At 37.7% G+C, this 24744-nt stretch overlaps 1 protein-coding gene across 1 annotated transcript in view; it reads right to left on the minus strand.

Moving 5' to 3' along the window:
* gab2 (GRB2-associated binding protein 2) overlaps positions 1-24744 on the minus strand; it is an 80015-nt gene that overhangs the window by 38388 nt on the left and 16883 nt on the right. The window contains exon 2 of the mRNA XM_026282764.1: positions 1817-2120. Within this exon, the coding sequence (XP_026138549.1) occupies positions 1817-2120 (304 nt within the window). The remainder of the gene's footprint in view (positions 1-1816; positions 2121-24744) is intronic.

Consider the following 24744-nt stretch of genomic DNA (forward strand, 5'->3'; position numbering starts at 1 on the left):
ATTTATTCTCTCTGTGTTTAGAATTCAGTTTATTTAAAATAAAATAATAATAAATGAAAAAAAAAATATTTTTAGCACATTTAGTTCAAGTTTTGTTCTCATCGTAAAAATAAATAAAATAATAATAATAATAAAAATAAAATCAAAAAAAATTGAAAATAAAATCTCCTTGGCAGGAAAACTGGAAAATACACCCGTTCCACAAAAATGCTAAATAAATAGATTTTTAGAAAATGTATTAATTAATTATTTGTTATTAAAGTATTCTAATAGTATTCATTTTATTAGATAATTGTATTAATAAGATTATAAAACAGAAACAATAGCTACTATTTTTTATTTATTCTCTCTGTGTTTAGAATTTAGTTTATTTAAAATAAAATAATAATAAATGAAAAAAAAATGTATCTTTAGCACATTTAGTTCAAGTTTTGTTCTCATCGTAAAAATAAATAAAATAATAATAATAATAATAATAAAAATAAAATAAAAAAAATTGATTTCCTTGGCAGGAAAACTGGAAAATACACCCGTTTGACAGAAGATGAGTAGGCAGGCTGAGGGTGTATTTGTATGAGTTGTGTGATCCAGAAGTCAAGCACTACTGGCTGGCCTGTTGAAAAAGGTCAGATGAGGATCTCATGCTTTGGTTGGTGACTGCCAAAAACTGTGCATGACTTTCTCATTACCAAGACCGTCAATTTCTATTGCTCATCGAGTGAAAATGTACACACCTCAGTGGGTGGAAACTGATCTTTTCGCAAGAGAACATGGAGAAAGTAATACAATGACATCTAGGACGCTTGCTGCAGTTAATGTATACCCACTAAAGACCATGTATCAACCATCAATAATACAATAGATAACACAAATCTGTGTGAAATTAATTTTATAAAAGACACAATACAGAGAGAACAGTCTGGTCCTGCTCTAGATAATAAAGATGATAGATAATCTGAGTGATGACTGTGTACATTAAAACTGCCATACCTTTATACCAATAAACTTCAATAATGTTGTTCATGAATAGCATCACAAACATCAACTGTTCAGCTCATTTTCAGCATGTTGCTTTGCTTTTAGCCCCAATTTTCACACTCCCAGTAAATATATCAATATCAAGCCAGATACTTTGAAAAGAGCAAAGGTTTCACTGTAAATTTCAGTATGCATTTTTCATGCTGAAACATCCAGATTTGTGAACAAAGTATTGAATCACACATTCAGCTTTTCATCAGAAATACAAAATACTTTATAAACCTAATTAAAGAAGTGTTCATTCAGAAATATCATCATCATCATCATCATGAAAAAAACTTGAACTAATATAAGCTATATATAAGCTGCAAGATCCCACAATGACAAAGGCCTCTTCATGTCAAAAATGACCAGCGTTTAACTGTCTCTAGAATAAACACAAACACTATGCCTGTAATGATGGGCAAGGTTCCCTCCCTTTCTTTAACAAAGCAAAGAAAAAAAAAAAATCAATAAACCTTTCAGACACTGCATCCATTTGGCAAGGCTGGTCCAGCCCAACTTTCTCAAATGAAAGAGGGGGAAAAAAGGAAAGCAATAAGATATGGCATCAGGTTCCTTGTGATTATTTTCTATCTGTCTTATCATCAGCTCAGAGAAAAAAATAGCACACTGCTCCAAATGAGAGCACGGTTACTGTAAAACCATGGATAATAGCATACAGTAAATATACTGAATTTGGTTACTGCATTAACATTGTCTATAGCTGAAGCTAAATTCAACAGGATCTGTCCCAAAAAGTTAATTGTGAACACAAACATAGAGACGGTTCTCCTACCGTGATGGTTGTCCTCTGACTGGTTGAATCCACAGAGCTGGCAGATGGAGCGGACCCAGCGGTTCATCTCTTCCTCCGTTTCTGCCACCAGGTAGAAGGTTCTCTCTGCCGTCTTGATGTCGAACACAAAGCTGTCCTGGAACTCTTTGCGTTTGAAGGTGAGGCCGGCGTCCACCTGCTCGCAGCAGTGCAGGTCGATGATGCGAATGGGCTTTTTGGCATGGTCACTCTTGTAGTACTCAAGAACATCCGGGTCTCCACTCATGCGCCCACTACGCAGGATAAACCAGCGCTTCTTCCAAGCCTACAGACATAACAATAATAAAGATGAATGGATTTATTAAAATCTGATATATGTTTTAACAAACAAGACAGACAGACAGACAGATAGCTAGATAGCTAGATAGATAGATAGATAGATAGCTAGATAGATAGATAGATAGATAGATAGATAGATAGATAGATAGATAGATAGATAGATAGATAGATAGATAGATAGATAGATAGATAGATAGATAGAGATAGAGTAAAAACAGAAATAAAGTAAATAATAATAATAATAATAATAATAATAATAATAATAATGTTAAATACAGGTGCTTCTCCATGAATTAGAAGGTTGTGAAAAAGTTCATTTCAGTAATTCAACTCAAATTGTGAAATGTGTGTATTAAATAAATTCATTGCACACAGACTGAAGTAGTTTAAGTCTGATTTAGGCTCACATTTAACAAAAACCCTCCAAATCATAATCTCAACAAATTAGAATACTTCATAAACCAATAAAAACAAAAATTTTTGTGAATTGTTGACCTTCTGTATAGTATGTTAATTTACTGTACATGTACTCAATACTTGGTAGGGACTCCTTTTGCTTTAATAAATGCCTAATAAATTTGGCGTGACATGGAGGTGATCAGTTTGTGGCACTGCTGAGGTGGTGTGGAAGCCCAGGTTTCTTTGAAAGTGGCCTTCAGACCATCTGCATTTTTTGGTCTCTTGTTTCTTAATTTCCTCTTGACAATACCCCATAGATTCTCTATGGGGTTCAGGTCTGGTGAGTTTGCTGACAAGCACACCAACACCATGGTCATTTAACCAACTTTTGGTGTTTTGGGCAGTGTGGGCAGGTGCCAAATCCTGCTGGAAAATGAAATCAGCATCTACAAATGCTGGTCAGAAGAAGGAAGCATGAAGTGCTCCAAAATTTCTTGGCAAACGGGTGCAGTGACTTTGGTTTTCAAAAAACTCAATGGACCAACACCAGCAGATGACATTACACCCCAAATCATCACAGACTGTGGAAATTTAACAATGGACTTCAAGTAATTTGGGCTATGAGCTTCTCCACCCTTCCTCCAGACTCTAGGACTTTTTTTCCAAATTAAATACAATACTTGCTCTCATCTCAAAAGAGGACTTTGGACCACTGGGCAACAGTCCAGTTCTTCTTCTTCTTAGCCCAGGTAAGATGGCTCAGGAGTGGCTTAACAAGAGTTATACGACAACTGTAGCCAAATTCCTTGACACGTCTGTGTGTGGTGGCTTTTGATGCCTTGACTCCAGCCTCAGTCCATTCCTTATAAAGTTCACTCAAATTCTTGAATTTTTCCCACACTTTTTCCTTCCACTCAAATCAACATGCTTGGATACAGCACTCTGTGAACAGCCCGCTTCTTTGGCAATGAATGTTTGTGGCTCCTTGTGAAAGGTGTCAATGATTGTCTTCTGCACAACTTTCAGATCAGCAGTCTTCCCCATGATTGTGTAGCCTCGTGAACCAAACTGAGAGACCATTTTGAAGGCTCAGGAAACCTTTTCAGGTGTTTTGGGTTGATTACCTTCTTGGTATGTCACCATATTCTAATTTGTTGAGATAGTGAATTGGTGGTTTTTTTTTTTTTTTTAAATGTGAGCCAAATCATCATCATAATAAAAAAAAGACTTAAACTACTTCAGTCTGTGTGCATTGAATTTATTCAATACCCGAGTTTCACCATTCAAATTTATTGAGAAAAACCCACAAATCTTTTGCATCATTATTAAATGTCTTTTCTGTCACATTTGATATATAAAATAGGGAATGTCGCCAGCATGACCGGTGTCTGAGTGAAGCAAATGTTAAACAACGGCAATCCTATTGGTCCACATGGCCAATGATGTCATAGGTGCGGTGCCCGCAAGTATAAAAGGGCACCTGCTGAACACGTCACCAACTTAGTTGTCTGAAGGAGATGTAAACAAGCAGGCTGAAGGCATGGCGAGTTGGCACAGTGCCTCATTCCCTCTCAGGGAACCATGGCTACATGCATCACCCGAGATATTCCACTTCTAGTGAACTCCATGCTGCATTCCCTAGGGACCACATTGGGGAAAGAAGTCCAACCATGCCATGTCGAGGCGCATGCCTGTTCACCTGGTGGGAGAGCACCAAGAATGCAACCACATATGCCAAACCTTTCCTCAGAAAGGGGCCAGGACACTGATATCAAAGGCTTCTCAAATAACCTGGCAGAAATGAAGAGAGCTAATTCAAATCAAGGAGAACACCATAACCAAGTTAAGACTACAGCTATCCTCAGATAGCTACACTATGTGAGCAATAATACACAAGACCACTGTAGAGGCTAAACTAGAAAGCCTTTAGAGGAGCTCAAGAGATCACCACTTAAATCTCAGGTGATGAGAATAGCTGCTGAGCTAGAAAACATCTATCGCCAGATATCCCAGAGGTCTTATGAAGATTTGTAGACCAGAATAACAATCTAGATAGCCTTCCTGCAGAGCTGCCCAGACCACAGAGAGTGGGCTATCTATTTACAACCCTAGCAGGGGAGATAGCGCTGTCTAGGCAAAGGCTCAAGGATACCACTACTTAAAGAGCTAGCACAAAGATATCCTCAGATAGCTTTGTAACTAGCAAGGGCTACCAGAAGGGGGAAAGACTGAGGCCCCGTCCACACGGAGACAGAGCTTACCCCAATCTGATCTTTTTTTTCCTCGTCTCAAGAAATATCCGCGTCCACACGAAACCGCATAATGATGTAGTATACATGCCAGACCAGTATGTGGCGCTGTAATTCTGCCACAGAGACACACTAAAAACTGAGAAGAAGACTTGGACTATGCTCATAAACCTTGTGCGTGGTACACAAACGAACATGGAACAATACATTTATTAGTCAGTGTTAATGTTAGTTAATAAAAAGACAATCGTTCAGTGTTTGTTCATGTTTTTGTTGCTGTTACGTGACGTAGAGTTGTCTGACTAGGGGGGAGACGTGGGCTGATGACGTCATCGTTTCAGAAAATATACGGATTAGCCGTCCAGACGAAAACGCAAAGACGGCGTTTTCAAATTTATCCACTCTGGGACCTGGTTTCAAAAAATAGCGGTTTCACCTGATGAAAATACCTGATCCGTGTGGACGAAACGCCTATCCGATAAAAAAAATTGTGCGTATTCAAAGAAATGCGTCTCCGTGTGGACGGGGCCTGAAACTACCCAGACCAGAAAGAATGGGCTGTCCACTTACAATCCAAAGAGGTGAGACAGCACTGTCTATTTGAGCCCTAAGCAGGGGGGCAATCACTGAGCAAGCACATAGCTATCCTCAGATACCTTGTCTACAAAAGGGGACCACTCCAGAGATGGCTCACCGCAACTGCAGTAGATCACAGCTAGCCTCAGATAGCTGTATTCAAGTAAGCCCGTCCCTGCCATATCAATGGCTGGAATATAACCTCCCTCAGAAGGCTATACCTAGGAGGTCCCCAATCAATGTCATCAGTAAATAATTTGCTAAAGAGCTAACACATAAACATCATACATCATCATATATACATCAAACATCACACAAACATCCATCATAAAGGATGATGTTGGCGGTGTGGTCGGACGAAGTGGCTACTCAGGGTCCCGAAAACTGTGTTTTTATGTCTGTTATTCTCAATTCCTCGTTTTCATTCAGTTTCATCTTAAATAAACACTTGCAAACACATCTATGATCAACAGAGACTTCTGGAAATCAGCAGTGTACACAAACATCTGCTTTCACCGGTGACTACTGAGAAGCTACAAGGCCTTTGTCTGCTATTAAAGTTGAACCCAGAGAACATGGCTTGGCCTACTGACGCTACCTGCACAAAACGGTGACACTGCTGGTGTGAGAGGGGGCAGAAGCATGGAGGCACACAAGCTAGGCTGAGGGCTAACCCCACTAGACCAGCGATTCCGTCACTCATGCTCTCAAACGTTCGCTCTTTGTAAAGTAAACTTAATTCAACTCAGTCAGTCTACACAGCATAAGCCAAGGGATTGTTGTGTGTTTGTTTTCACTGAAACATGGCTAAACGAAAATATCCTCCGCTATTCATCTGCATGGACTTGCCTACTACCGAATGGACAAAGATACAGCAATGTCTGGTAAGGCTCGTGGGGGTGGCTTGTGTGTATAGGTCAACAATGAGTGGTATAACAATGCTGTGCTAGTGACAAAACATTGCTCATCGCTGGTGGAGTTTATGTTTGTAAATTGTCGACAGTTCCATCTGCCGCGGAAGTTCACAGCCATTGTTATTGTCACAGTCTACATACCCCCATGTGCAAACCCCAAGGACGTGCTTCGCGAGTGGTACAGCGCCATCAGTGAACAACAAACAAATAACCATGACGGCTTTTTCATAATAGTAAGTGACTTCATCCACACAAACTTAAAGACCATATCGCCAAGTTTTACAACAAGGAGAAAAAACACACTGGACTTTGTCTACACAACAGAAAAGAATGAATGCAAGGCTGTACCCCACTCCCACTTCTGGTTTTGGATCACATCTCTGTTATGCTAATTCCAGCATACAGACCACTTCTGAAACTCGCCAAACCGGTTTAAAAACATCACAATTCGTCTCAAATCCACAACAATTATACCGGTACCAAAGAAATTACCTGTGTCCAGTCTAAACGACTTCCGTCCCATAGCACTGACTCCAATCACAATGAAGTGCTTTGAGAGGTTAGTCATGCACAACATCAAAACCAGCCTCCACAACACACTCAATCTGCTCAAGTTTGCATATCGTCCAAACCACTCTAAAGACGCTATAATTTCCTCCACCCTCCACCTGGCTCTTACCCTCCTAGAGAATAAAGAATCCTATTTTAGAATGCTGTTCATCGACTTCAGCTCAGTATTCAAAACAATAATCTCACAATAGCTCATTAATAAACTATACTTGATGGGCTTAAATACCTCCCTCTGTAATTGAATCCTGGACTTTCTAACTGGAAATCCTCAGTCAGTCCGTGTTGGCCACAACACCTTGAGCACTACCACACTGAGCGCACAGGTGCTCCCCAATGCTGTGTGCTCAGCCCACCGTTCTTCAGCTCCATCCACATCATAATGTTCACGAATGATACAACTGTGGTAGGTGTCATGAGCAACAGCAATGTAACGCACTACAGAGTGGAAGTGGCACAGCTGGCTGAATGGTGTGGCACTAACAACCTGTCCCTCAATGTGAGTAAGACAGAGGGGTTGTGATGGACTTCACTAATGGCCTGGACCACTAATACCATGTCACTCTCCAAGAAGGCACAACAGAGCTTACACTTTCTCCTTCCACCTATCCTCACCAAATTCAGGGGCACAATAGAGAGTGTGCTGACCAGCTGCATCACTGTCTGGTATGGGAACTGTAGTGTAGCAGATCACAAGACCCTCCAGCAGACAGTGAACACCACTGCAAAGATTATTAGTGCCCCTCTCCTCTCTATCCTGGACATTTTCCTTACACGATGCTCCAGCAAATCCAACAGTATCACGAAGGACCCCACCCATCCCTCCTACAGTCTCTTTCAGCTCCTACCATCAGGAAGATTGTACTGGAGCATCAAAGCCTGCTCGTCAGACTGCTAAACAGCTTTTTCCCCCAGGGTGTGAGAGCCCGTTACTCAAACCCCCTCACCCCCTCTGAAACACCACATTTACATAACAACATACAATATTTATGTTAAGCATTCGTATAGTTTGTATTTTTTCGTTTATGTATAGGTTAACATTTATATATAGTATATTTATAGTCAAAATCTGTCAGTAGGTTAGTTTGTGTATAGGTTTATATGGTTTTACTTCATTGTTGCATCTCTGTATTTATGTAGCACTGTGGTCCTGTGAGGCACAACATTTAGTTTCACTCTATGTACACACATGTAGCAGAATGACAAAAAAACCTCAACTTGACTAGACTTGACATTAGTACGAGATCGAAGCCTGATGTAAGCTTTGGCCATAACAATAGAGAGCTGGACACAGCTATCCTCGAATAGCAGTTCACTTAGATAAGGCTGAAGATAGCCCAGACCATGGAAGTGGGCAATCTAGTTAAAACGGTCCATGCAAGACAGACCTGTCCATGCAAGAGGCTCATGGAGACCCACTTAAAAACCCTAAAAAGGGGAGCAGTCTCCGAGTTGGAACAGCTCCTAGACAAAGACAATTCAATTCAATACAATTCCTAGACAAAGACTTCAGTGCTTAATTGAGAGAACTTGTGCCAAGGGGAAGCCAACCTAGTTAAGAAGCCAGGCAAGAAAATAGCTTCCCTCAGACCGCCATATTCCAGAGCAAAGTAAGCTTGAGTGCAGCCTAGAAATCTTCACTCATCACACTGAACGCGTAACTCTGAACGCATGCACTCTTCACCGAGACAAACGCGAAAGCAGAATATGCCCTCGAAAGTTATGATCCGAACACGGAGGCACACATTCTCTAAGGTGCTGCTTGACTTAAGCGCTATCCATGGGATCCAATAACCCAAAAAGAGAATCTTGAACCCACGGATTCCGCAATCTGAGTCTTCATCATGCGTCGGCAAGAGCAGGACGCAAACAGCGAGACGCAAGTGCTTGTCACTCATCTCTTGAGAAGAGGGACAAATGCGAATGGAGCTTCTCATTAGATAACACTTACAGTGAGTGTGTTCAGTGCCCTCGAGCACTGAACACGGAACCTGACCAAGATACATGATGCATAGATGGTGTGTGTCCTCAAATGACAGAACCCTTGGGCAGACACTTTCCACAGTGCTTTTCCTTGGTCTCTCACTCACACTTTAAACAGACGACTCCCGAAGACAACAAAACTTGGTGATGTATTCAGCAGATGCCCTTTTATACTTCTAGGCACCCTGTCTATGACATCATGGGCAATGTAGACCAATAGGATTGGCATGAAGCGTGGAGTTGCCTAGAAGGGGGAAAAATAAATTGATCGAATCATAAAGTAAATGCTTATAGACATCTGTATTTTTTTATTTGGTTTATCATGTATCATTTTTAATTATAGTCAAGTTCTTGTCTTCTTTTACTGTTCATTTCGGTAATACAGAAATATTGAACAACAAAATATGAAGCCTCTCGACATGAAATGCTTATTCAAAAGAACAAATAAGTCTTCAGTTTGTGCTTGGTTAACACTGATCAAAACCAAGATTGAGTTCCAAGTGTGTTTATGTGGGTGTGTGTTCCATTTTGTGTATAAGTGTGTGTATAAGTGTGTGTGTGAGTGCCTTATTTAAGACAGGTGCTACTCCCACACACTGTTTCCTGCTTAGATAGAGCTTTAAGGGGGAAACAAACACAGACACACGCACGCACACAACTGCGATAATGGCGCACACACACACCTGCTAGTCTACTGTTTGATGATCCATGAAATTTTATGAGACACACAGGCACACGACACAACCTCAACAAATACAAATACAAGGATTCCCACTTGTGTACAAACACACAGGTGCTTCAGGCATGGTAGTTGGGAATTTCCCTCATTTGAATGTAAATGGCCTCTTCTGCTTTAACTGCACGCGACAGAAAAGCATTGTAAATTTAATTAAATAAAGAAATAAATAAAGAAAGAAAGAAAGAAATAGTACAACTTGAGTTATTTACACACTGACAGAAAAACTACACAGAGAAACAGCCTGGTGATGGAAAAAGGTTCTGTGGCCCAATGCCAGAAATTTACTTCCGCCCCATATCGCCTGCTCATTCTCGCTCTCGCTCTCTCTCTGTGGCTCTTGCTGACACACAGGATCCCACCAGCTCTCTTTCTTCCATCAGCACTGACACACACACACACACAGAACCACCTCCGCCACCAAACCAGGGAACCAAGGACACTGTTTCCACTAAGCGCTACACCCCCGCTCTTCCCGGTCCTGCATCCAGTCTCACTGTCCGTCAGGAAGCGGAAAATGGATCCCACTACACATCCTGTGTTTTCTCAAACTTGCTGTTGACCTACCCCTCACATCACTCCTCTCACTCCATTCGGCCTGGGACACTAGTACACTGCTTACTGCACACTAACTAGTATAAACTGCACACTTATTAGTATTTTTTAACAGAATGCAATATGAATGGAAATATTTCAAATGTCATTGTATTATAGTTTTCATCGACATAGTGTTTAGCTCAGCGAGTGTGCAAAAAAATGGGTTGTTAACACCACTGTGTCAAAAAGGTTTGTGAACACTGAAAAAGTTTAGGAAAGCAAGGAATTTTGCTAAATCGTCCAACAGAATATCTGGATACTGTGCACAGTAAACACACTGTATACTACAGAAATAGTTGTTTTTTGGTACACCGCATTATGAACATAATCATAACTCTGCTGTACCCCTGAATATGACCGCCATCAGATCACTGATAAGTGAGGATGTGCTGACAGGTTTCTCCCCTGCTGTTCAAGCAAAACAGGAAATTAACATTGCCTCCAAATTTAGATGCAGTATAGTTGTAAATATCTCAGAACTGAAGCTGTTTCTGTTCTGATGTTTTTTACCTTATACTTTACACTGATACACATGCCTGCTCATTTTCTGTTTGACAATCCATTCAATTTTATGTGATGCACATGCACACTTCCTCAGCAAATATACACAAGGGTTTCCACTCATGTACAAACGCACAGGTGCTTCATGCGCACTAGTTGGGAATTTCCCTGCTCTGAATGTAAATGGACTCTTCTTCTTTAACCACATGCAACAGAAATGTAATGATGAAGTTAAAAATGGCCATTTTCATCACCTACACAATTAATGACTGCATAAATCTCACATTTTCCAACTTATATGGCTATTTATCAAATAAATAAAAAATAAGAAAATACTAATTGGAGTTTAAAACATATTTGTGGAAAGAAAAAAAAAACTTAATTTCTTTTTAATAAATTTAACCAAAATTAAGATAATTAGCTACATTAATTAGAATTAATGACATACATGCTTATATAATAATCTAAAAGATCATTCAAAACCTTAATCGTCGCATTAACAAACACAAATAAAAAGCTTTTAAAAATCAATATGTTGTTTGTTTTCCATATTATTTTTCATATTTGATGTCATAAGCCACAGATTGGAGTCCACAGTTTATTATTGCTTTATACATATTTAACATGATCTAAATCTATTTTAATTTAACAGCCCTAGTTATTAAACTAAAATATCTGACTGCAGAAAGCCACAGATTTTCACATGAGATCAAAGACCGCAGTGCTATGAAATCATTTCCCCCAATAACATGTTTTGATGCATTTCTATTTTTGATTCATCAGACAAGAGCAAACCTCTGGCCAAAAAAAAACGTCTTTCCATGTTCCCCAAGTGTATTTCTTGCAGACTGATAAATGACACTATAGTTTTCACTGTCTACACACAGCTAAATGAGTGGAGACTGAGGGAGCAACAATACTTTATCAACACTTTAACACTAAAGCTCAGAATGGCAAGACATACACATGGGCAGTTTTATAGTTAAGGTTTGCTGTTACCAATAATGGATCATGTTATTTTTTGACAGTGATAGTATTTAAAACAAGTGTTTTTTTAGACGGTTTTACTACTAATTCTTAAAAGAATTCAAGATATTTAGCATTACATCACTTGCTCACCAGTGGATCCACTGCAGTGAATGGGTGCCGTCAGAATGAGAGTCTAAACAGCTGATAAAAACGTAACAATAGTCCACACGTAATCCACAACACTCCAGTCCATCAATTAACGTCTAGACAAGTAAAAAGCTGCTTGTTTAATAAATAAATCCATCAAGTCATTTTAAAATTCCTCTATCAATAATATTGCTTTTCTCAGTTAAAATAAAAAGCTGTCTTGTCTGTATCAGGAGAGAAATATGCACAGCTCAAGCATTGTGTATATGTGAAAACTGTCCAAAACAGGTCTAAACAAATATGTTGGTAGAATATGATACGAAAGGACAACAGAACAGAAGGACTTTTATACTGGAGGAAGCATTATTATGGATTTTGTACATGTATTTTGGCTAGATCATTTGAGTTTAGTTTTTTTATGAGTTGAACTCTGATGGCACCCATTCACTGCAGAGGATCCACTGGTGAGGAAGGGATTTTAATGCTACATTTTCATAATCTGTTCTGATGAATAAAACAAACATTTACATCTTGGATGGCTCGAGTGGGGAGTACATTTTCAGTAAATTTTCATTTCGGGGTGGGGTGGGGGGACTATTCCTTTATTAATAGTATGCTAATATCAATGACGATGACGTGTCTTGGGATCAAGTGTTTTTCTAAATATGGAAAAAAGCAGTCAGGACATTCCTCAAATGTTTTCTCCCTTTGTGTTTCATGAAAAATAAATAAATAAATAAATAAACCATCATGGAACAAGTTTGGAATGAGAGGAATGAACATAACATGTTTCACTTTTTAAGTTTAATCAATCATTGGTATAGATACGCTAAAATCTTGATTTCTTGGAAATACATCATCTCGTTTAATCTTTCTTTGCTCTAAATAATAGCAGTTATTTAATAACTGGATTCGTAGATTACTGATGGGCTTTTGTTGTTGTTTGAACACATCCGTAATAGATCCTTGTTTGTGGTTTTTGGTGTGGCAGCTTTTGTGGTGTGAGAAGCTCCACGCTCAAAACCATCTCTGGCAACACCCACTCAGAGCAGAGACCAAAAGACATGACGTCATATTCACCTGATGACACATACATAACTAGAGACCTGCTCTATATAATTTAATGAATTCTGCAAACTATACATGGCAGTTTTATTCCATCTAATTGATTGGTTTGTTTTATGAGCGAGTGAGTGAGAGTGCAAAGAAAGAAAGATGAACGCAAAAGAGAAATGAGAAGAGGGAAAGAGATGCAATCACTTTGGTGCATATCGCCCTCTTCTCATTTGCATTTATGGCACTCTCATGGCTGTAATATGACTAAATGAGATTTGGAACGAAGCCCAGATCAGTTGAAGGAGGTCTGCATGACCCAGCTGGCTCACAACTAGCACATTTAGCACACAAGTCACTGTTGGTCTCAGATTAGAAGAGCCTTTTATGTGCTTTGCATGGTTTTATAAGGACTGAGATTTGTTCAGTATTTAATCATTAAAGCTGCAGTTGGTAACTTTTGATGCTCTAGCATTTAATAAACAGAACTGCTTGCGTCTTGTGGAAGAACATCGTAGCCGGAACTACTTCTCTGTTTATGTCTATGAAGAATCACAAAGGTACTGGGTTACCTTTCATTTTAAGGCACCCCACAGGGTAAAAATGTAAGATATTACTGTACTTCTCCAGTTTATTGATTACATTAAAGATATAGTTCACCCAAAAATGAAAATGTGATGTTTATCTGCTTAGCCCCAGCGCATCCAAGATGTAGGTGACTGTTTCTTAAGTAGAACACAAAAAATGATTTTTAACTCAAACCGTTGCAGTCTCTCGGTCTTACAATGTTAGTGGATGGAATCACAGCTTTGAGAGTCACAAAAACATACTCAAACAAAACCCCACGGCTCGTGACGATACATTGATGCTACACAAAATGATCGGTCTGTGCAATAGTATTTATATTGGGTGTTTTTTCCCTCTGATTCACCGCAATGTCCTGTCTGTGCTGAGCGCATTAGCATCTTCTTCTTCAGCAGGCGTGTGAGGAGGCTTCTTCTTCCTCTTGCTTTAAGGCAGATCGCAGACTTATAAGTGCATTACCACCACCTATCTCTCAAATGGACCACTGACACTCCTAATTGAGATTGTAGATAGGGTGTTAGTGGTCCATTTGAGAGATAGGTGGTGGTAATGCACTTATAAGTCTGCGATCTGCCGTAAAGCAAGAAGAAGAAGAAGCCTCCTCACACGCCTGCTCAAGAAGAAGATGCTAATGCGCTCAGGACAGACAGGACATTGCGGTGAATCAGAGGTAAAAAAATATATATATATATAAATAAAAAAATAAACAGATATAAATAATGTTCAGTTTCTTGCACAGAGCGATCATTTTGTGCCTTTACACATCAATGGATCATCACGAGCCACGAGTTTAATTCGGTTTTGTTTGTGTATGTTTCTGTGACTCTCAAAGCCATCCACTTATATTAGAAGACACATAGACTGCAATGGTTTGAGTTAAAAATCTTCATTTGTGTTATACCGAAGAAACAAAGTCACCTACATCTTGGATGCCCTGGGAATAAGCAGATAAACATCAAATTTTCATTTTTGGGTGAACTATCCCTTTAAGAAATGCAAACAATGTTTTGTATTTCAAGTTTTCAAATATGTTATGTGTTTTAAATAATCTATTTAAATATGTACTAATTTGCAAATTCCCAGAACAGAAATCTGAACACTGGTTAAAGCCTGGTTCAAAATTATTTGTTCATTTTGTTGACATATTAGATTTAAAGGCTTTTATAAAGGGGATCTTTTTTTATCAATCCATAAATCTGAAAATACTGTAAACCAGAAAAAAAGTATATTTTTAGTTATTCATTTCACCTTTTGCTTTCCACACAAGTCTTGTGTTATGTTGTGTTTTTGGAGATAGAAACTGAAAGTTAGAAGCTAGAGAACTAGAGAAGTCTAAATAGAGAAGATGGAAACCAGGTTGCAGAAGTTGATGATAGTGAGGTAAAGATCTGACACATTTTCAGGAAGCTCTCACTAAAAATTCCTGAACTCTAAAAGATCCAAGTGGTAAAGTGGTACTGCAAACTAATACCACTTTACTCTGATGTCTCTGTCCACTAATAAAATAAGTCTACCAATGCTTTCAAACTACAATATTTTGCTAAAAATTGTTTTACAAATACAATCACTTTAAATCAGTACTTTTTTATTGCACCATAATTATTAGTTTTTGTCATTTTAAGTGTTTTATGGGATGATTGATAAATTCCCTGATGAAAGAATTTAAGTACAAAGTGCCTCACAAACATGGACATGGACAGAAATACGATATCCGGTTTAAAATAAAAATTATTTACTGCATACATTGGGATATCATGGAATCTTGCAATTTTGGAATCAATTCCTCAAAATGTATCAAATTTGAATTAAATAAAAAAATGGACTTGAATTGAAGAAATTGACAATGATGAAATACATATATCAAATAAAATTATTAAAGAGATTTTTGAGCGGCACTTCAGTTTGACAAAAAATGCAATGACCTGTTGTGTGGATGGATGGCATGTTACTGAAGGCGACAGTGTTGATCAATGGGAATGCAATGGCATAAATCCAGTGGTTGATTATTGACTTGCACTCCTAAAGGACACTCCGCCAGCACACATGCCATCTTAATGAACAAATGGAAACATGGCAAGCCTAATCATGCACTGATCTACGGCTCATCATAAACTGAGCCGTCTATGTGGAATAGATTCTAAAATAATTTCTTAGTCATCTAGTTGCTCAATAAACCCCTCACTGAGGTTCAAACAAGCTAAATCTATTTCAGATTTGTGTAAAGGAAACATTGGAGGAAAAGGGAAAAGCCAAATTGTTTTGAAGGAGTCACCCTCTAAAATTAGATGCAAAAAAGCCTTTTGTTTATTCTCAGGCCAAAGGCCTTTGTCTTTTCTGAGCCAATAACTCACACAAACTCTATTTATAGAGACACTAAACAATACTGTAAGAGAAACAAACAAACAAGACTAACTTGGGTCATCTACAGAGGAACTCAGCAAAGCACACACATATAGGCACTGGGAAACGCATTGTGGCAGATGAAAAAGTGTACTAATGGTGATAAAAAAATATTTATTGGGGTAGAATTTTTTTTTTTTTTTTTTTGCAGTAGTATTTTATGGGTTATACAATATGGGTTCATATGCAACAAGGTTTGTGCTGTTAAAGTGTTTTGTGCAGTAAAAGATAGATGAAGACATTTTTTATTATTACTATTTATTAATAAAAAACATATTCGTATATATATTATTATTATTAAGGGCATGTGCTGGTATTTGAAAACTCATAAATAAAACATACTTGTAATGAGGTGTCTTCAACCAAAGAGAAGCTTAAATGGCTACCTGCATAATTTATCAAAATAAAAGTTTGATGATTTAATGTCTGAAGATATTAAAAACAACCATAAATATTACTATTGTAAATTTACAGTTAATGAATAAATAAATAATTATTACTATAACACTGTTTTTGTATTTTACAGTAAAATACATTTATTTCATTATTTTTTCTTTCTTTCTTTCTTTCTTTCTTTCTTTCTATACTGATATATAAACAAACCTGGAATTTATTTAAATGTCATATATATATATATATATATATATATATATATATAATTCATATACAATTCCATTTACCTGCAGCCCTAATTGTTATGTTTTTTTTTTTTTTTTTGCATATTTTTTAATACTTTTAGTTTATTTTTCTCCAATGAACAAAGACCATTATAAGGAATACAGTTGTCAACATCATTTAATCTGTAAGGGGAATAATCTACCTTAAGTGTCCCACCTGTAGTACTTGTTCCATACATACAGACAAACACACACACACACACACACACACACACACACTCTCACAGCTGAGCAAACACACGACCCTTCATCTGCATCGCTCATCTAGACTTTACTTCTATAAAGGTCAGGCCTCAGCAGCACAGGGGGCGGTTGGGGTCTTTGTTTTAAAGCAGACAGTGGCGGTTTGGCCAGGCAAACTTCGAGGCGAGCAGCTGCTTTTATGTAGGTCACATGGGTAGCTCCTGTTGACTCCAATATTGCCTCTCTTTCGGCCTCATTTTTATCTCTGCATAGTCTGTTGTTCATCAGTTATGAAACTGAATTAGTTGAAATTATAAGTCCACCCATAATTCCATAAAATGTTCATCTGACTTGCTGTTGTCCAGCAAGTGAACCTCTGTGACCACAGAGGCAACGGTTAATCGATAACAGGGTCACATGACAACACACATTCCAGGAATGAGCGACAGAAAAAAGATAAAGAAAGATGTGTTAAAGGACACTTGTTTTGTATTTTCAAATACATGGTTTGTGACCCACAATTACTGTAAGAGTAAAGCGATTTTTTTAATGGAACAAAATCACAAAGAAACCAAATGAGTTTTGAAAATAAAATATATATTTTTAACATTCTCTGAAACTTCACGTTTCTTTGAAAATGGAAAATTTCTAGGAAAATTTCATTATCATTTAAGTAAGTAAATTTAACATTTTATTTGGGCTTGTTTACCAAAATGATTTTTAGGCCATTAGTTAATAACATCCAGTTTATTCAAAATCTTTCTTTCTCAAACTAAAAAGCACTGCCAGTAAAATAAATCTGTGCTAAATAAGAACAAACAAACATCTCTTTCACAAGTCTTCCATGCATATCACACAAACAGCAGCATAAGACTGCAATAGTTTCACCATCATCATTACTACATCAACTAAAGGCTGGTTCACACGGCAGGATAATTGGGCCGATTTTAGCCCCGATTCACCCCTTCCGACAATCTTAGGATGCTCCGATTATCGTAAAATAATCTGATCAAATATTCCTGCCGTGTGTGGTGTGTTAAGACGGCTCTCCTTTGCTCGGAAGAATGTCGGGACCGCTCCGATCTCAAATCGGGGATATCCAACATGTTATTATTATTAATACATGTTACATATTACTTGGCCTGATTTCTTCTCGTGGATGGTGTCCCCCAAGGACAAACAATCACGCAGCCTGTGGAAAGCGAGGTGACGAGGTGGTGATGAAGTACCGGGAAACAAAATCAAAACAGCCGGCATATATAATAAAACAAATATAACAAATACAAATAAAGTCAATGGGCATAACTACATCCACAACTGCAGTCCACCAGAGTACCTGGAAACGAATATATGAACGTTTATTTCAACGGTTATTAATCTGTGTAGTACGTAACAACATTTCTATGAGATAAAACAACAACTTATCTCCATATTATGATATAGCAAGTATAGTCCATGCTCGCGTTGTCTCCACCTCTTTGACCATCGCCTTTTCTTGTTTTTCTTATGTTTTTTTTCCGTTAAAAACAAAGCACAAACTATGGCCACTGCATCCTCTTCGTCCGCCATGATTGTTTACTCTAAAGTCACGTTTGATCTCGAGGGATTTTGCGAGATTTCCCGTCTGACCTGGGAATGCTCGGGAGTCAAATCGATTCGTGTGTGATGTGTTGATATTGCCGTGTGGCTCCACACCACACACGGAACGACCAAAACTGTTAGACCCGTGATTTTTTATCGCCGTGTGGGGTCTCTCAGGTTTGGAAAATCGGCCGACAATTTTAAAATCGTCCCGTGTGAACCAGGCCTAAGCACCAGTTCAAAATAGGTACAACCACGTCTGGATTCTTACTTCTAGGGAAAGAGGGAGTTAAAGGGGGGGTGAAATGCTATTTCATGCATACTGAGTTTTTTTACACTGTTAAAGAGTTGGATTCCCATGCTAAACATGGACAAAGTTAAAAAAATTAAGTTGTACGTTTGAAGGAGTATTTCTGTTCCAAAAATACTCCTTCCGGTTTGTCACAAGTTTCGAAAAAAGTTTTTTTCGAGTATGGCTCTGTGTGACGTTAGATGGAGCGGAATTTCCTTATATGGGTCCTAAGAGCACTTCTGCCGGAAGAGCGTGCGCTCCCGTATAGCAGAGCACTGAGAGCATTCACTGATCAGAGCGAGAGCATCGCGAAATGTCACAAAAGAAGTGTGTTTTTGGCACAGATTACCAAAAGAGAAACAGCATTAAGGGACCAGTGGATGGAGTTTATTTTTACAGAGCATCAACAGAGTTGTGCAAGTGTTTGTGTTTGTTTCCTGCATTTCGAAGATGCTTGTTTTACAAACAAGGTCCAGTTTGAAGACGGATTTGCGTATCGTTTATTTCTTAAGGGTAATGCAGTCCCAAAGAAAAAGGGTCACGATCGTGTGTTGGAACAGCAGGCGGTGAGTAAAACTGCTTCAAATATCTCTGTGTTGTTAACTTCGCTATCGGCACGTAAGCACATCAAGTAAACAACATGCGATGTTTTCATCAAACTGCACTTTCCACATGTACAGCTTAAAAAAAAAAAAAAAAAAAAAAAAAAAAAAAAAAGGCGACAAAGTGGAACTTAGTCACTTTCCAAAACCTATGTACAGTTTCAGTACATACAACATAGAGACATTGTTGCTGATGCTGCTCTTGTTAAATTTCAGCCTCTGGATCTGATTCTGGATCATAAATATACGCTGAATCTGACTGTTAGCCATGGTTTGTTTTGGTTGGTTTTGTCCTCACGGTGTCACAGCTTCCAAACGCTCTCAACGCAAAAGCCTACTGGCGCTCGTGATTCTTTAGCTCCGCCCACACGTCACGGCTCCAGCTGGCTGTGTTTTTCCGGGAAAAATCGGTACAGACTATCTTTCTCTTATGAATATAATAAAACTACAGACTTTTTGGGGTTATGAAGGATGCAGTACTACTCTATAGGTACTCAAGATTAACAGGAGATTGAGTGAAAACGAGCATTTCACCCCACCCCCTTTAAAAAAAAGTTTTGACAGAAAAGCAAAAGGTTCTTGTGTCAGTAAGACAAACACTGCACTCCCACTTAGTATTTCTTAAAGAAAGAGGAAGCATGTACTTTATGTCTGTCTACATTAGGAAAAGCTGTTAAAAGGTTTTTTTTATTTTTTATTTTTTTATATTAGCCAGAGCAGCTCTGAGGCCAGTGACAATGTATCCCTCAGAAGTGTGAACAGTACAGTTAAGTGTGAATTAACAGAGAAATCACTCTGCCTGATAACTACAACTGTTCTGTGGCCTACTAGATTTGTGCACTGTATAATGCCACACTGGACGCCCACAAACAGTAACCTTAAAGTTATGACTATTGTATACATTATCACTCTTTTTCGAAAGCTGTTTTACAAATCTGTTCAGTACCCCACCAATTACAGTTGAGTTTTATGTTAGCATGTTGCTAAGCTAACATCATGACACTCTAGCAAGACCAAAAAACAACAACAATGATCCTGTAAAAACTACTATTTGAGGTATAATTTCATTGTATTTAGAATCAGCATTTTTCTTGGCTTGCCCACCATCTTTAATTTAGGTTTCTCTCAGATTATCACAATGCATTATGGGATACATGTGACTGCTTTAAAACTTGAAATAGCTTTTAAGAGGCAGCATGCAGTTAGTCTTACATCTTCATTTCTTTACATTGTCTAGTTTTTTTTTTTTCTTAACTTTTTTGAAGCATGGCAGCTAGCTTAAACTGCTTTAAGATGGTCTTTAATTGGTCATGAGCTGGTTATATGCTGGTTATGAGCTGGTTTAAGCTGATCCTAAGCAACTAGCTCCTGCTCAGGACCAGCTTAAACCAACTCAAACCAGCTGCCATGCTTCAAAACATATCATATGCTGTTTATGATATGTTACGTATGATATATAACAAAACATATGCGTTTTTTTTTTCAATAGGGTTGTCCTGGTATTTTTTTACATATGAGGAACAAGCATTGATTTGTGGCTAAAATCTGTTGTACTGGACTTTCCCCTTCACACTTGTTTTAACAGACATGTCTCGTAGATGTTTTGCATGCAGATCACACACACACACACACAGCGGGATGTGACTGATTCAGGCTAGTTCCTGCATGCTGAGCAGGTGTCATGTCTCTGTGTTTACAGAAGTGACATCAGTTTATGACACTGGAAAGTTGTTCAAATAAACTCGACAGTGTCTTGGAGTGTGACTGTATGGTCTAAAGATGGCTCACCATTTATATATTTTCCTGAAAATCGGTGTGCAAATGCAGTTTCACACATTTTACAATGATTTCAGCTCCTCCAAAATATCGGTCTGTTAAACAGCACACCAAAAGAGTTTCCTTCTTTACTTTAAACAGGGTTTGCACTTTACACTTTAAGGATTACTTCATGCCAAAATGGAAATTTTGTCATCAATCACTTACCCTTGACAGTGTGTTTTACTTGGCAGTCTATAAGACAGTCACAAGCCTCCCGGTTTTCATAAATAATATCTTAAATTTTGTCCTGAAGGCAAACAAAGCTTTTACGGGTTTGGAACAACATGGGGGTAAGTGATCAATGACAAAATTTTCATTTTGCGGTGGAGTATCCCTTTAAGTTTGGTAAAGGATGGCCACTGGTAGAAAGCCTTTTAGCTGCGTTTAAAATCAATCTGCAAACCGGTGACTAAAATAGTTATTTTAGTTATGGAAATTACATATTTTGAGTTTTGATATGGAATATGGTCATTGCACTACTTTAGGGACTACTTTAACCCCCTTCAAACACTCAAGAGCTTTGTTGGATTTCATGCTTTCACACTTTAAAACTCTCCAACCACACACACTCTGGTTCAGGGCTTTAATGTTGGTTCACAATTAACATACAAAACAAATATGATTCAACTTCTGTTTATCATATTTGATGTGCTCTATGTGTGTGTGTTGATGTGAATGAAAGACTTCATGAACATCTTGAATGATGCTTGAACGTCATGATGTTACACATTTGCATTGTCCTCAAAGAACAGTTGGCTGAGTGATTTTGATGTGTTGAGGAGAAACGGTTTGTTTGTTTTTTTTCAATGTGAGAAAAATGTATAGACTTCCAATAACAACACCATAGTTGCCATAGATATAATACAGGAAGCCTCAGGTGCTACATTTAACGTTAGTTATGGTAGGGGTGTTACATTTCCAACACGTACTCTAAGACGCTGACCAATCACAACAGACTGGGCCAGCAAACCAATCAGAGTAGACATTTCAGAAAGCAGTGCTTTAAATAAATGAGCACTAAAACATCAGACAGAGGGTGAAAGATGTGCTTCAAAAATGTACAGTATATACGTTTTAACATTAAATCATGTAAATGTAATCTAGCAGTCCCCCAAAATTAGCATATATGCAAATCTAAATGAGCATATTTTGGGCTATTTAAGATTTATCACCGCTGGAATAAAGGGGTCTAGCCCAAACCGACTGCACTTTGCACTCAAACTACTAGCGTTGCCTGGTATTCACAGAAACAATATTCATCCATCAGACTACAGAATGGTGAAGTGTAACTCATTAAGAAGATTGTGTAACCCAGATTAAGAAGTCCCCAAAACCCTTCTAAGCCCAGCAAACAAACTGACCTGAACAGGATAGGAGACCAGAGAAAACCAGAAAACTAACTTATGCTTCATGAAATGTATGGTGAACCGATCTTTGCAGTTGAAGTCAGTTGAATGTTTTTTTTTTTTTTTTTTACACATAACATGCTCCAGCACATGACGGTCCTGTGGTTGAGCTGTTGCTCCTAGACATTTCTATTCCACAATAACAGAACTTGCGGTTGACCACAAAAGGTCTCACAAAGCAACAATTTGACAAACCGATTTGTTGGAAAGATGGCATTCTATGAGAGCAGCACACTGGGGTCACTGAGTTCTTTGGTGCATCATGTTCAAGTCTGAATATTTGTCTAAGGAGGCTGCAGTAGCTGTAAGCTTGGTTTCATGCACCTGTTACAAATAGATGCAGCTGAGATAGCCAGAAACTTTCATTGAAAGTGGGTGTTCACATAACTTTGGCCATGCAATGCATGTACCACATGACTTGAAAACCAGCATTCATATCTACGTTAAAGAGAAACAAAAATCTTTTAAAATCTAAATGCATGTGCTACTGCAAATCTGGAGAAGTTTACTTTTAGTTTCCATATTGCTTTTTTTAAGATGTTAAAAAGGTTGATACTATTTTTAACAAAAGTTTAAATTTAGAGACTCATCCACAGTTATCAATAAACAGGAAATATAATTCTAATTCAAATGTAATACATGTGAGTGTAAACATTTGAATATTTTTAAAAAAGTAATTTTTACACATATTGAATCATCAATTAATAGTGGTTTGTACTATTTAACGTTTCACACAAACAAATTAGCTTTGGTGAATTGGGATTATTTTTATTTATTTTATATTTTTTACGTAAAAAAAAGAGATTAGGAAAAAATTAGTGCTGTTAAACAGTTAATCGCGATTAATAGCATTCCAAATAAAAGTTTGTTTACATAATATATGTATGTGTATTATGTGTATATTTATTATGTATATATCAATTCACACAAATGCATACATTTCAGGAAATTGTTATTTAACATTTATTTATAATATAGCCTAAATTATATATATATATATATATATATATATATATATATATATATATGTGTGTGTGTGTGTGTGTGTGTGTGTGTGTGTGTGTGTGTATATAAATGCATGTAAATATTCTCTAAATATATACTGTATGTATGTGCATTTATATACATACACATAATAAATATGTATATATAATAAACATAATAAAAACAGAACACACATATATTATTCAAAAACAAAAAATGGGATGCGATTAAATCACGATTAATCGTTTGACAGCAATATCTAAAATCCCAATAAAACCCTTCAAATTTTAAAATGAAAATGATTTTTTTTTGTCATAGAACATGTGTTTAAGTCAGTTTACGAAACGTAAAATATCTTAAAATATATTAATTTTGTCAAAACAAATGAGAATCATCTTGTTAACATTTCAGTTTCTTCCGTTCTACTAGCAAACCAAATGAAGAGCGATTGCCTTTACTTACTGGAAGAGAATCACATAGCACTTGCAAAGAGGGAAGGGCGGAAGTGCAAATTGAAAAAGGGAGTGAGAAAAGGAGTGAAAGAGTGACAGATTAAAGACAGAGGTCCACATCAGATGATTAGATGATCTCATTCTCTTTAATGAGCAGAGCTAAAACTGCAACCTTCTGCAGTCTCCTCAACAAGGTGCAGAGCACCAGCAAACGTATCAAACATTGAGCCCTGATAAGCAAAAGACACATGCGTCACTTCTCAATGAAGCCATTGAGTGCTGATAGCTTGATCCAATCAAATGTATTTAGTCGACACCCACTCATATTTGAAAAAAAAGAGTTAAAACTCTAAAGCAAGGGCTGAATGTGCGCCCTGATCCATTCATAAAGCCATGCATGAGAGCGCTGAGTGACAGCAAAGCATTCTGGCTCATCAGAACTCTTTGTGTCACTTCCTCTGCTCTCTGCCATCTGTGCTGTTTTTGTGTTTGAGAACTGAACGAGAGTAAGCAGGGCACACTTCAGTTGGGTTTGACTCAAAGGATGACAGTGTTCTAATAAGGACGAGATGAGTGTACAACATAAGCCATCTGAAGTCAAAGTAACAGTAAAAGACATTTAAAATGTTAGAAGATTCCCAATTCAAATTTCTGTTTGTCATAGAATACTGAAAATAATAATAATAATAATAACAACTTTCTGCAACACAGTCTCACTCCAACTCGTCATATATTGATTCTTGGTCAGGACATCCTGGTGTCGCTTTTTGAAGCTCAAGCTACCAATTTTTCAAAGCACAGAGTCCTCCATTGTTTTCAGCTGTTTGTCTTAATTTAATGCTTTTCATGCATTTGTATCAAATATAAATAATTTTATATAAATACTTTCATTAGAGCACGTAACCCCACTCCTACTCTAAACCTACCCACTTCTGAACA

Source organism: Carassius auratus, chromosome 15 (genome assembly GCF_003368295.1).
Source record: "Carassius auratus strain Wakin chromosome 15, ASM336829v1, whole genome shotgun sequence".
Lineage (NCBI taxonomy): Eukaryota > Metazoa > Chordata > Actinopteri > Cypriniformes > Cyprinidae > Carassius > Carassius auratus.